Here is a 12,359-nt window from a genome sequence, read left to right on the forward strand (position 1 = left end):
AGATAGGCCTATACCACATGTAGGATCTGATGCCTGACAGTGTGTCGTGGGTTCAGGTCCCGTTCTCGGCGAACTTTGCTGCATGTCACTTCCCATCTCTCTCCCCATTTCCTGTCAATCTACTGTCCTATCAATAAAGGCATAAAAGCCCCAAAACCAATCAACAAACCAATTTAACCAATCTGTATGATAGATTATTAACCACATGAACAATAGTGTCCCTATTCTGCAGCAAACATTTGGCACAAATAGCAATGCATTGCACTAGGGGTGTAACGATATAGTAACTAACTTAAAAAACCGAAGTAGATCGAAATGAAAACAGCTAAAATCGAATCGTATCGTTTTATTTTGTATCGTATCGAATCGGCAGTGCAAAGAATCGATTGTATCGATACTACCTACTTGTGCATTGTATTTAGCATTTTTAAGAAGAAAAAAATAAAAGGAGGGGTTTAATTACCCTTCCTTTCCATATAGCTACAATAAATGTGTGTAATCTCTGGGTTCATGTCAAGGTGCAGGTTTGTCAATATACAATGTCCATGTATTTGGCAGATAATCACTGTGTTTACTTATTTATATCCATAATAATACATGTTTCCCTTAAAAACCTGCACTATCCACACCCTTCACACAGATTTAATTTCTTTGCTAAATAGTTACTATATCGATTTTAAATAATTAAATCGAATTGTATCGTATCGCCATGAATGAACCAATATCGTCCATGAATCGTATCGTCAACCATGTATCGTGATATGTATCGAATCGCTATTAAAATGTATCGTTACACCCCTACATTGCACTTATGAGGCTAATATAATAAATATATAAGGTTTAAGTGGTTAACCCATTAAGATCTGAGGCCGAATCAGTTGTTCTCAAACTCAAGATTAGGCAGCATTTTTCAAACATTTTCAATATCTTTCAAAAATGTAAAATACTGCTACCAGTACACCTGCAGAGTTTGAAAGTGATCCCCCCTACTTTTCCAGGAGAAATTTAGAGATTGGTATCGGATAGGAACCTACTGGTTAACTGAAGTAGTGCTGCCTGATGTTCATGAGTGCAATATCTCCTGTGGCCAAGTGGGGATTCCCTCTTGGAAGATTGGCGGGCAAGTGGTCTCTTTGTCTCCCGCACGGGAGACCAGGGTTCAAAGCCTGGGTAGGACATAAAAGTTATAAATTGCAAGCTTTAAGATCGGCACGTTAATCATTACATGAGGTTGTAAAATCCTGCTCACATACATATACCTGTAGCCTACATAGCAGATATAATTTGAACTGACATGGGCCTAATTCTCCACTTGACCCATGAGTTATTTTAACATACAGGCATACTTCATAAAGGTTATCGCTCCATCATTGACAGTGACAAACCCCATGTCATTCATCTTAAAGGAGTAGTTCACCCCAAAAATGAAATTTCTATTGATAACTCCCCCGAGTAATACAAATAATTTACCCCCATTGATTCCAGATGGGGACCCAGATGCATGGCCCAGGTTGGGAAGCAAATGAATGGCAGTGAATGGAGAAACCGTCAGGGTACTTTTATTTTTTTAAATTGAATTATTGTCATAGGAATGCGACAAAAAACAAAAAATATTATTGGACTCAAGTCTCCATGGCATGAGTAATCAACAGAAAAAAAGTCATTTTGGGGGTTTACTACCTGTACTCCTTTAACTCGGCATCTACACTCCAGTGCTCCAATAACAGTGCTACCATTGAGCGAGTTTTACAAATGTTCATAAAAATGTTTTATTTTATACAAATGCTTATGCCGTGAAGTTGTTGAAATAATGTGTGTGTTACATTGCAGTGTCACGTCAATACAGAGCAGAGTCCCGCAAAGAGAACCAAACCAAACTTGAACAAGTGACAGATGGTGATGGAGAGGAGGGGGAGAGGAGGGGTATGTGAACTGGAATGGCATACATACGCACATGCTGGTTTACATAAATACATACAGTGTAGAAACAGGAGGCACAGTAACGTTGGGAGCTTGTTTTCATACAAAGTTCACCCATCAATAAGGTACAAAATTAATATGACCAGTGCCAGGAACGCATGTTGTACATCATATTTATAAAAAGACATTTTTGTGTTTCCCGTTACGTCGAACAAAACAGTTTAAGAAAGTTTCTCGAGTTACTTAAAGACGCGAAAAGGTTACATGTTACAAGGTTACATGTTTACAGTTGGACATGTGTGTTGGAAAAAGAGAACTTGCTGAAACAGCATTCCTCGGGCTCCTGAAAAGTGATATATGTGTTTTAAAAAGAAAAGAAAGTGTTCAGTTTCAGGTCTGGGTAAACATGCCTGGAGGCACAGCTGCTAACAATGACAGATTCAACAGCCAGGGGGCAGTGGTGGACAGTACTGCTCTGAGCAATAGATGGAACCTATTGTTTTTTTTATCATTGAGTGATTACTTTCACTTCATAATAGAAGGACTCCTGGATTATTTATCATGATAGTTATCACTGAGTGATTACTTATTTTTACTTCATATTATAGAATTACTCCTTGATTATTTCTCAAGCAGAGAGAGACAGAGAGGTAAAAGACACGTCTCCTTCTGAGCCCTCAAAACAAACCAAGAATTGCTCGGGCATTCGCCTTCTATAGTCTAGCTAGTGTCATGACATTTCCGTTTTAAGGACAGCGTGATTCAACACCCTGATTTCCTAGATGGGACAGTAGCCTATACGATGCTGGTTTAAGAAGTCAAGATGACTGTGGAGTAAAAAACGAGCAAACCTTTCAGTGACCTGACACACTTCTCAATACAGTTGCCCTCGAGGGATGAGAGTGTGTCTGCCAGCCAACCAACACGTGTTTGTTTGTCTGACAGCAGAGGTGAGGCTATAGGCAGCACAGTGTTGAAAACCAGACGGTCCAGTAAAGTTAGGGAGGAAGGAGGCTCCACCCTGAATGATACAACATTTTATAATTTATGACCCAGGAAAATGCCTGTGCTGAATCATCCCCCCAACCCATGTGATTCACAGCTCCAATTCTGTGACCAGGGGTGTCGCACCAAATTCTGGACGCTGGGTACTTTAACTACTGAAAAATAGCAGATCTCCAAGCTCACAGCGCAGCACTGCGAGCTTGTAGATCTGCTATTTTTGAAAAATCATGAAAATCGTGAAAAGTATTTGAATATTTCAAATCCTTCTAAAGTTTTTTGAAAAAAAACTATGTTTCTATGTCAGTGAAGGACCCCCAAATGACATGTATTTGGCTACGGACCCCTATCTCAAAATATAGTTCTGGGGTCCCCCCCAGAGGCAAAATTTGAGTACAAATGTTCGCTTAAAAAATACATACAGTATATTCAAAGATCTGCACAAACTTTCACAACTTTTCAAAAATAGCAGATCTACAAGCTTGTATATCTGCTATTTTTCAATAGCTAAAGTATAAAATAATTAAGGCCCCCTCCACCTTGGGCCCTGGTAACTCAGTCCCACTTTCCCCCCCTTGTGACGCCCCTGTCTGTGACTCTGGAAACTCATAAGTAGTATGTACAGTATGTCCACCATGCGCACACAAGCAAAGCCCACAGAGTGTAAACCAGACTTTGAAATCTCTTGCCGAATAGCCATTTTAAAAGGGGGTGATAATGTATTTTTCTTTTCTTTTCTTTTTTTTACAAAGAAACAAGTCAGTAGTAGTAGAAGTAGTAGTACTGATGAATATTGTAGCCATAGAAATAAGGTGTAGAAGAATCACAGCAACTCTCACAGCAACTCTCTTCTTCAAACATGAAAGAGGAATTTATCGATCCATCGATTTCATGAAGCATTTCGTTGCTGTCGGGCAGAAACCTTGCATTGCCACGTTTAAACTCGGATTTTTTATCCCCCCCTCGTAACACTGTCATACTGCAGTGTCACACAGAAATAAATGAACCAATGAAAAATATTGACAAGAGCTTGTAACTAAATAATAACTATTATTTTCCCCATTTTCTGAAAAGCAACAGCTTTGGACATACATTGTTTCCCACCTGACAGCGACGATTGTCCTAACATACTGTACATGTGTTGGTTTTGGTTACCATAGCAATACCATCATCATCAGGTCCCCCAGCAAAGTAAAGGTTGGTTGTGAACATGGCCCATACCGGGCCCCGTTCCAAATCTGTCACGCAACCTCTCAATCTCTTCTCCGAATGCACTTCCCTCATCTCATCATCACATCAGGCAGATCCAGTAGGCAGTTAAAAACCCTGAGACTCAGCAGACAAGGTACGGTTAAATAGGCTAAACGTTTTTGTCTTTTTTTCTGTCCGTCAATCTAGTCATCTATTTTTCTGTCTCTCTTAAAGCAGCAATCCTTAACTTTCCTGTCCTGCCTGGGACTGGGATATCTCTTCTACAATTTCTACGGCTGAGCTAATACTGTTTGAGCAGAGGACGTGTTGCATTTTAAGCTTCATGCAATACCATTAGTGGACCAAAGGATATAAATACATTTATACAATGTACTTCCTGGCACAACATTGTGGCCAAATACATATTAATTTGGTGGTCCTTCAACTTAGAGAACCACTATACAGATTGGTCAAATGAACGTTTCATTCATTACAAAAAGTTATGGGTTGCAGCTTTAAGGTTCCTTTGGAGTTGGCACCGCTGGAGTAAAGGTAGCATGTGTGCATGTTGCCCCTCCACTGGAGTGTAAATATTTCTGACTTTTTGCACCTGGAGGGGCATTGTGCACCAGAGCAACACAACGCAGCCCACTTTTTGGTGGTGAAAAATAGACCCTGTGGCCGACCCCAGGAGCCGAAGGGCGTAGATCTCTATTGTGTAGGGCTGGGCAACTAACTGAAAATATATACAGAAACCGATGTTTAGAACCAATAACTGACTTAATCTTGCACATCTAACTATTCATTTACCAAATGTCTGTCCGCCGTCTGTCTGCATGCTGACATCACTGATACTAAACCACCATGGTAACAGCCGCATGCTGAAACATTGCCCAACTGACATCACTGACTGACATCACTACATTTGGAGATGACATGGAAAACCACATATGGGCATAAAAGAGAGCCAGACAGACAGATTGATACAACGGGTATTGCACAACTGGACATCAATGGTGACTATTCTGCCCAACGGGCACTGGTCCGGGTTCTCAAAGATTACTTCTGAGACTCCTACATTCAATCCCTCATATAGGCCTACTGTGCACACCCCGGGCACATGACTAGTGTAGATTAATCGAATAATCAAGAAGCAAAATGTTCTTTCTTATATCAACACGAAAAATTACCATCATTCATAATCAACTCAAACGAAATAATCAGGATATTGATTAGAAGTCAGTTCGCCCAGCCCTACTGGGGTGGAAGTGAATAGCCTTGGAACTTTTCAGAGACTGAGGAAAGGGGGGAGGAAATAAACAGTAACTCTGGGAGTGTTCAAATGTGAAACAATTGAACAATGGCTGCGTAGGTTTTGAATTATACAAACGCAATCCTGTACTCCTGAAATCATTAGGCATAGTCATTCAACACATCGTCATTAGCAAGCTTATTGTGCATTTAATGCAAATTCTGATTGTAGTTAAGATTTGTCTCTTTTCTTTTTTCTTTAGGTCAAATACATTTAATTATGGTTGTTCTGAAGGGAAAGGTTAATCCTCAGGGACCAGAAAGGGGTCGGCCTTCTGCGACACAGAATAAGAAATATCCTGCTGGACGTAGAAGAGAATCCGTCAGTGAACGAGCATTGCGGAACATTGTCAGTTGAGAGAGTGCAGAGCAAGAGAGGGTAGTCTGCTGTACAGTATGCGTGGATAAACCCCATGCTTTTAAACCTGAAATTAAGTATCCAAGTCACGGCGTCATATTAGTCCAGTGGTTCTCAAAAGTGAGGTGCAGGGACCATCAGTGTTCCTCAAGGGGGTTCCTATGCATTGGGTTCCATTTATCCAGTTATGGCGGTCCTCGAAATGTAAAAGCTTGAGAACCACTGCCTTAGTGGTTCGTCTGTCCATCCAGTGGGAGGGAAAGGGATCGACCATGGCAACAATGTCACGTGTCAGGACATCTCACGCACTTTCCCACTGCGATGGAAGCCAACACTGGTGGATCCCAGTTCCTGCTTTGTTTTTGGCCCCGATGTGTCGGGATGGGAAAGAGAGGCGACGGCCCGCCACGCCACGCAGACACGAAACATTACATACACACACACACACACACAACCACACACAGGTGGACGTGCACGCTTCCAAAGTTTCTCTTTTCATGTCCGACTTTTCAAGCGTCGGGAGCGTCCTGTCCCGTGCATGAACCCGTGTGAGACCGCTCACTTCGTTTTTCTTTCGTTTTCCTCCAAATCGGATACGACAAAAACAACAAGATATTCAACTGTGTGTGTAATATATAGATTCATATATATATATATATATAATATATAAAAATTCAGACAAATCATAAAATAAAAACTGCAAACCCAAAAATAAAGAAAATAACAAAACAAAATAAAAAAATAAACAAAGGTGAGGGATTAAAAAAAGAAATCTATGAAGAACGTTTTTTTCGAGTTTTACACGGACGTCTCCGACTGTAACCGCAGGACAAACTTGTGCGACTTGGGGTCGATGTACTCCTCGGACATCTGGATGTAGGGGATCTTCTTGGCGGTCACCACCAGGCTGAAGTCTATGCACTTGAGCACGAAGATGGCGCCGTCCTTGAGGCCGCTGGTGACCGATGCCTCGCTGACCAGCGTCCACTGGCGGGCCAGCCAGCGCTCGCGGCTGTACTGCAGGGTGGGCCCCGGGGTCAGGTAGCTCTCCAGGAAGGCCTGAAGGGGGCGCCGGAGGGATACACACACAGGGGACATGTTAAGTTCACGTAGACACATAATAATGCATTACACATGATTATTGAGAACATGCCTAGCACACTAGGGATGGGACGATAATCGTTATTATCGTTTATCGTGATAAAGAAACACTCATACTAATCGTATCGTGGAGATTTAAATTTATCGTGAAATGTATCCTCCGTCATGCGCTGGGATCAATTCACCTTTTATTTGCCAAGCTGCATATCCAGTGCCACCCTCTATAATTGGTAAAATGGACCTGTAAATAATGTACAGTCCTTTCTTTTTCACTCTCTACCAAATCTCTTCGCCGATCTACAAGCTCACGACACGTTGTGAGCTTGTAGATCCACTATTTTTAGGCTTAATGTTCCGCCCCAGGACAACAGATGTTGGGGATGTTGGGGATATTTCGATTATTGCGATAATATCGTAATTCCTTTTTGTCACAATAATCGTGATATGAAATGTTCATATCGACCCATCCCTATCGCACACACAGAAACACACACACACACACACACACCCACGCGCAGTGTTTTTTCAGCAAAGGGGCAATCCTTATAGGACAGCATTTGCTCATAATGTCCCATGTGTGTGTATCCCCACAATTCCTTTTTACCAAGATATAGAGTGTGTGTGTGTGTGTGTACAGTACAGTACGTGGTGTGTGTGTCTCCGTGGCTAATCGCACAAACCACTACAAATTCTGATCTGAGCATCAAATGTCTTGTGCACGCTGCCAGCAGACCAAGGAATTCAATCCCTGAATATTTGTTTCTAATCCGTCAAGGACAACTGTTTCTTTTTGTGAATTTACTATCTCATACCCACCATCCCTCCCTCCTGGCTATGGTCAGTCTGGAGCCATACTAAGAGTCTGACATCATATGGATGATGCCATGATGTTCACAAACTGCACATCCAGTAACAGATAGCTACAGATTCCATAGGGCAGTGATTCTCACCCTTTTTCATTTCAATGACTCTACTCTTGGGCATTTATTGGACCCCCCACAACTCTGAGGGGCCTTTTCCACCGGCAAAGAACCGGTTCTGGTTCTTTCTCCCGCCTATGGGATGAACCAGGGGTGAGATTTTCCACAGAGAACCGGAGTTGGTTCCGAACCGTAAAAGTTGGTTCAGAACTGGAACCTCAAAATCCTTGGTTTTTGTGGTTCCAGAGCCAAATCCTTGGCTCTGGTTCAATCTGGTGGAAACGCAAGCCGGTTCTCAAGAAGAACCGAGGCTTCGTTCTTGCGAACCGGTTTGCGTTTCCATCAGATTGAACCATGATTGAACCAGAGGAATCAAGGATTTTGTAATTCCCGTTCGGAACCAACTTTTACGGTTCGGAACCAACTCCGGTTTTCAGTGGAAAAGCTCACCTCTGGTTCATCCCATAGACGGGAGAAAGAACCAGAACCGGTTCTTTGACGGTGGAAAGGGCCCCTGAGAGTAACTACTCTCGAAGTTACCAGCCATTTAGTTGGGGACCCCCTGGTACCCCTCAAGGACCCCTGGGCATCTCTGGACCGCACATTGAGAACCACTGCCATAGGAAATTGATGCAATTATCAGACCCTTTCTTGTTATTATTGATGTTTTTGATTGTTTTGATTGTATTGATTTAATTGAATAGGTTCTATTCTATTTCTATGCATTTTATGTATGATGTATTTACCTTGTAGTGTCCTTGCTTATTGTAGATCGCTCTGGATTAAGAGCGTCTATCCTAAATTGTAACTTGTTAGCTCCGGAGCTGAATATTGGTTATGTTTTCGCCCCATTACATTTGTTTGTTAGCAAAATAACGGATGGCTGGATTTTTAATTACAAAAGGAATGATCAGTAGGCTGGTTGACTTTCACAATCACGGGCAAAGTCAAAGTAATATAATCATCACTCATATCTCAGGCGGAAATGTAATTTCTTGACAATGAATGCATAATATTAATTCCAATGACTGCTAGATTAACATTTGGCTTCAATGAAGCAATCCATCCACGTCAATGGCGTTTGAATCCCGGTGTGGAACAAGAAACGTACACATTGCAGCTTTAAATGAGCACTGTCATTTTACTCTGTGCCGTTTGAAGCCAAGTGGCCGGGTGTTAGAGCAGGGGTTTTCAAAGTGGGTGATGGGGCACCCTGGGGTGCCGCGACGGCAGTCCAGTGGTGCCGCGAGATCACTTGATAATATTTGGAAAAATATTTAGTATCATTTTAAACTTGAACAAAGTTATTTTCAGTCAGTTCTAACCAAAATGGCTGTTATCTCAATGTTTTCCTCACAACATAATCACTAAAATATCCTCACTGTCGGGCAGAAACCCTGTATCTCCAAGTTTCAAAGCCCTGCTTCATCATACAAGACTGTCGCACAAAACTAGTGAAAACAGCCGATCTACAAGCACACAACGCCTCGCGATGCGAGGCGTTGTGTGCTTGTAGATCTGCTGTTTTCACTCGTTTAGTACATTTTATAGATGATAAATACAAAATAGAACGGTTTTGGACATAAAAGGTTTCCACCCGACAGCAACGATATGCTATAAATATAAGGTGCTGGGAGTGAAAATTATAATGTAGGGGTGCCTCGGATTAAAAAAATATTTATGGGGTGCCCTGAGACAAAAAGGTTTGGGAACCACTGTGTTAGAGGCTGACCTTGGGAGTCATGTTGTTGGTGATGCAGAAGGCCAGGTGCTGCTGGATGCTCTCCATGCTGTGGCAGTGCTGCTGCTTGGTGGTGCGGAGGTACTTCTGCAGGGCGCGCGCCATGGAGGGGAAGATGGCCTGGGCCGCCTCGCGCGGGTCCATCACGTCCCCCGGGGCCTTCTTCTGCTCCTCCTCCTGCATGCGCTTGATGTGAGTGAACGCCTCCTCCACCGCCACCACCAGTCTGGGAGGGCACATGGCATTGTTTAAATCTTTAACATAAATACTCACACCGGGCCACATACGAAGTGTGTCTGAATGAAACTCAGATTGTTTACTTTTGTTTACATAAAAATGTAATTAAAATGCTGCATAAAATTTATGCTGACTTTGGGTGAAAACAAGCCACAGTCAACTGGCTATATCTCTGCACTGGATTATGGTGGCCGGCAACTGTCTTTTAACAGCACCCACGGATGAAAATCATGGATGGATAATATTCTATGAATTATCAAAGGTGAAAACACTCGGATTTGCTGGCAAGAGCAGAGCAGATGATTACCCTAGCTTAGCCTACCTCTGTCAGTAAAAGAGCAATGATTCAATGATGGCTACGCCATTAAAACAGAAAAGGGACAAGTGGGCGGTCCCTTTTCGTGACGATGAATAGTCAGAATGGTAAAAGAGTTACTGTAAGCACAAAGAAATGCAATGTGGGCGCCACAAACGCGACAACCCAATGACTCGATTGGCCCAATTGACTATTGACGTCTATTGACTATGATGTCAGCAGACATCAGGGGAGGTGCTCAACTTGTCTCAACAGCAGAATAAGGAGACATGTATAAGCACTTAAACCCTATAAACGTTGTTGACCAGGGTCCCCCAGGGGTCTACTCTCAGTACTCTGGCCCCTTCTTTTTACACCCAATACACTGAATCTCTTCCCCGAAAACAGCAGATCCCTTTTATAAACATGCTCAGAATATGGACTCCAGGGATTGCTAGGTTGAGAAAAAACAAAGCACCATGCGAGAGTCGCCTGGTCTCACCGCGCTTTCCGTTTGCGCACGCGTCTCTCGTGCTCGGCCTCTTCGTAGTACAGCTCGTTGTGGCTGGTGTCTCTCCGGCGAGCGGCGGCGGCGATCATGGCTCTGGACTGGGAGTGAGCCAGTCCTGCTGCCGCGTTGTTACCACCGGGACCTGACACACACACACACAAAGAATAACAGTAATGTCTAACACAGCACAGATATACTGATTAAACTTCACTCATCATCTTCTTGAGTTCCAAGTCGCCCGGATCGTTGGCCTAGCGGTCCGGGCACTTTATCTTGATCTAATGTAGCCTGGTTCGAGTCCCGTTCCATCTTCACTACACACTATAAATAAAGGCAGAAAAGCCAAACAAATATATATCTTTCAAGCAGAGTTGACTTAGAAAACAATTTATAAAAAATATATATACAAAATGGTGAATGATATACAGTAGTTATAGTTATAGCGCTCAGTGTGAACTGCCCTTTATTTATTGTGTGAGAAGGTGGTATATCAGTGTTATACACAGGCAAGCAGGCACATGTGTGCATTCACACAGTGAACTAGCATCTGAAGAAGTGCCCGGTGACCCCAGATGTACTGGAGGAGACATGGGGATGTCTGTCTTCTCTCCACCCTCCCACAGGAAGAAATTGGGGTACACATGGAAAATGTGGGGAGGATACTTCGCAAAAAATTAAAGCAGTAAGACGACATACTCTAACATTCAATTTTGTTATCATTTGCATATTGTCGCCGTCAGTCGGAAACCTTGTATCTCCATATTTCAACTTGTATGGTATTTTTGGTAAATATTGCCCTTCTTCATCATAGAATAGTGTCATGCAAAAGTAGCAGAGTAGCTACGTGACTATTGTGCTGAAATTGTGCTTATGTTGAAAGCATGTTGCTATCACTTTCACAGCAAGCAGGTCTTATAAATATTTAACCAATGAAACACATTAACAAGAGCTTGTGAGTGACTACTAAATAATAACTAGTACAATGGATCCATTGGAACACAAGTTCAATTTCCTGAAAACGAACGTTTTTTGGACATACAAGGTTTCCTCCCAACAGGGATGATATTATAAAGACATAAAGCCCTGCAGCCTCCAGTGTAGAGGGAAACACGGAGGCGTAGGTTCACCGCTTGCCTCAGCAGGGTGCCGTGTGATCCTCTCCCCTCACCCACATAAGACATTAATATTCAAATATTCCTAGTACTCCACATGCCTCTGGGCAGCGCTGGGCGTCCCATTCAATTAGGAAGCGAGGTCAAACTTAATTCACCCCAAAAAAAAGGGATTTATTTTCTATCAATTACACACCCCATGAAGCCTTAAATTCATGGAGACTTTTTGTTGTTTTTGTCCCATTCCTACCCCATGACCGATGAAGACAGTTTGAGTCTTCGTCATCAAATTCTTGGCTTCCGAATGCAAAAAAAAGAAAAGCTCACAACACGTCACAATGCAACAACGTTTGGAGTAGACAGGGAAAAAGCTCTCTAAGTACAGAATCAACTCAGGTCCAGTTTACTAAGGCTAGAGTGTTTAAGTGGTTTAAAAAGTAGCATTTCGGGGTGCGTGGAGTTTTAGACCAGTGGTTCTCAACCTTTTCAGGCCGTGACCCCCAAATTAATCATATTTGAACTGGGGACCCCCCCAACCTGACGAGCACTAAGAGTTGAGGTATTACATTTTGTATAACACAGTTCTATTGTGAAAATAGCAGATCTACATGCTCGCAACGCGAGGCGTTGTGAGCAGATCAGCTATTTTCACAATTTCTG

At 42.6% G+C, this 12,359-nt stretch overlaps 1 protein-coding gene across 3 annotated transcripts in view; it reads right to left on the reverse strand.

Moving 5' to 3' along the window:
- Positions 1 to 3,525: 3,525 nt before the first annotated feature.
- The window catches only part of LOC308280011 (vang-like protein 1), a 107,022-nt gene continuing 98,188 nt past the window's right edge, over positions 3,526 to 12,359 (reverse strand). For all 3 annotated transcript variants that reach the window (XM_080720259.1, XM_080720260.1, XM_080720258.1), the window contains 3 exons: positions 10,579 to 10,729; positions 9,536 to 9,770; positions 3,526 to 6,841 (listed from right to left, as the gene is read on the reverse strand). In XM_080720259.1, coding sequence (XP_080576385.1) covers positions 6,581 to 6,841; positions 9,536 to 9,770; positions 10,579 to 10,729 — 647 coding nt within the window. In that variant the 3' untranslated portion in view covers positions 3,526 to 6,580. The remainder of the gene's footprint in view (positions 6,842 to 9,535; positions 9,771 to 10,578; positions 10,730 to 12,359) is intronic.

The sequence above is a fragment of the Nannobrachium achirus genome (assembly GCF_963921795.1).
Source record: "Nannobrachium achirus genome assembly, chromosome: 24".
NCBI lineage: Eukaryota > Metazoa > Chordata > Actinopteri > Myctophiformes > Myctophidae > Nannobrachium > Nannobrachium achirus.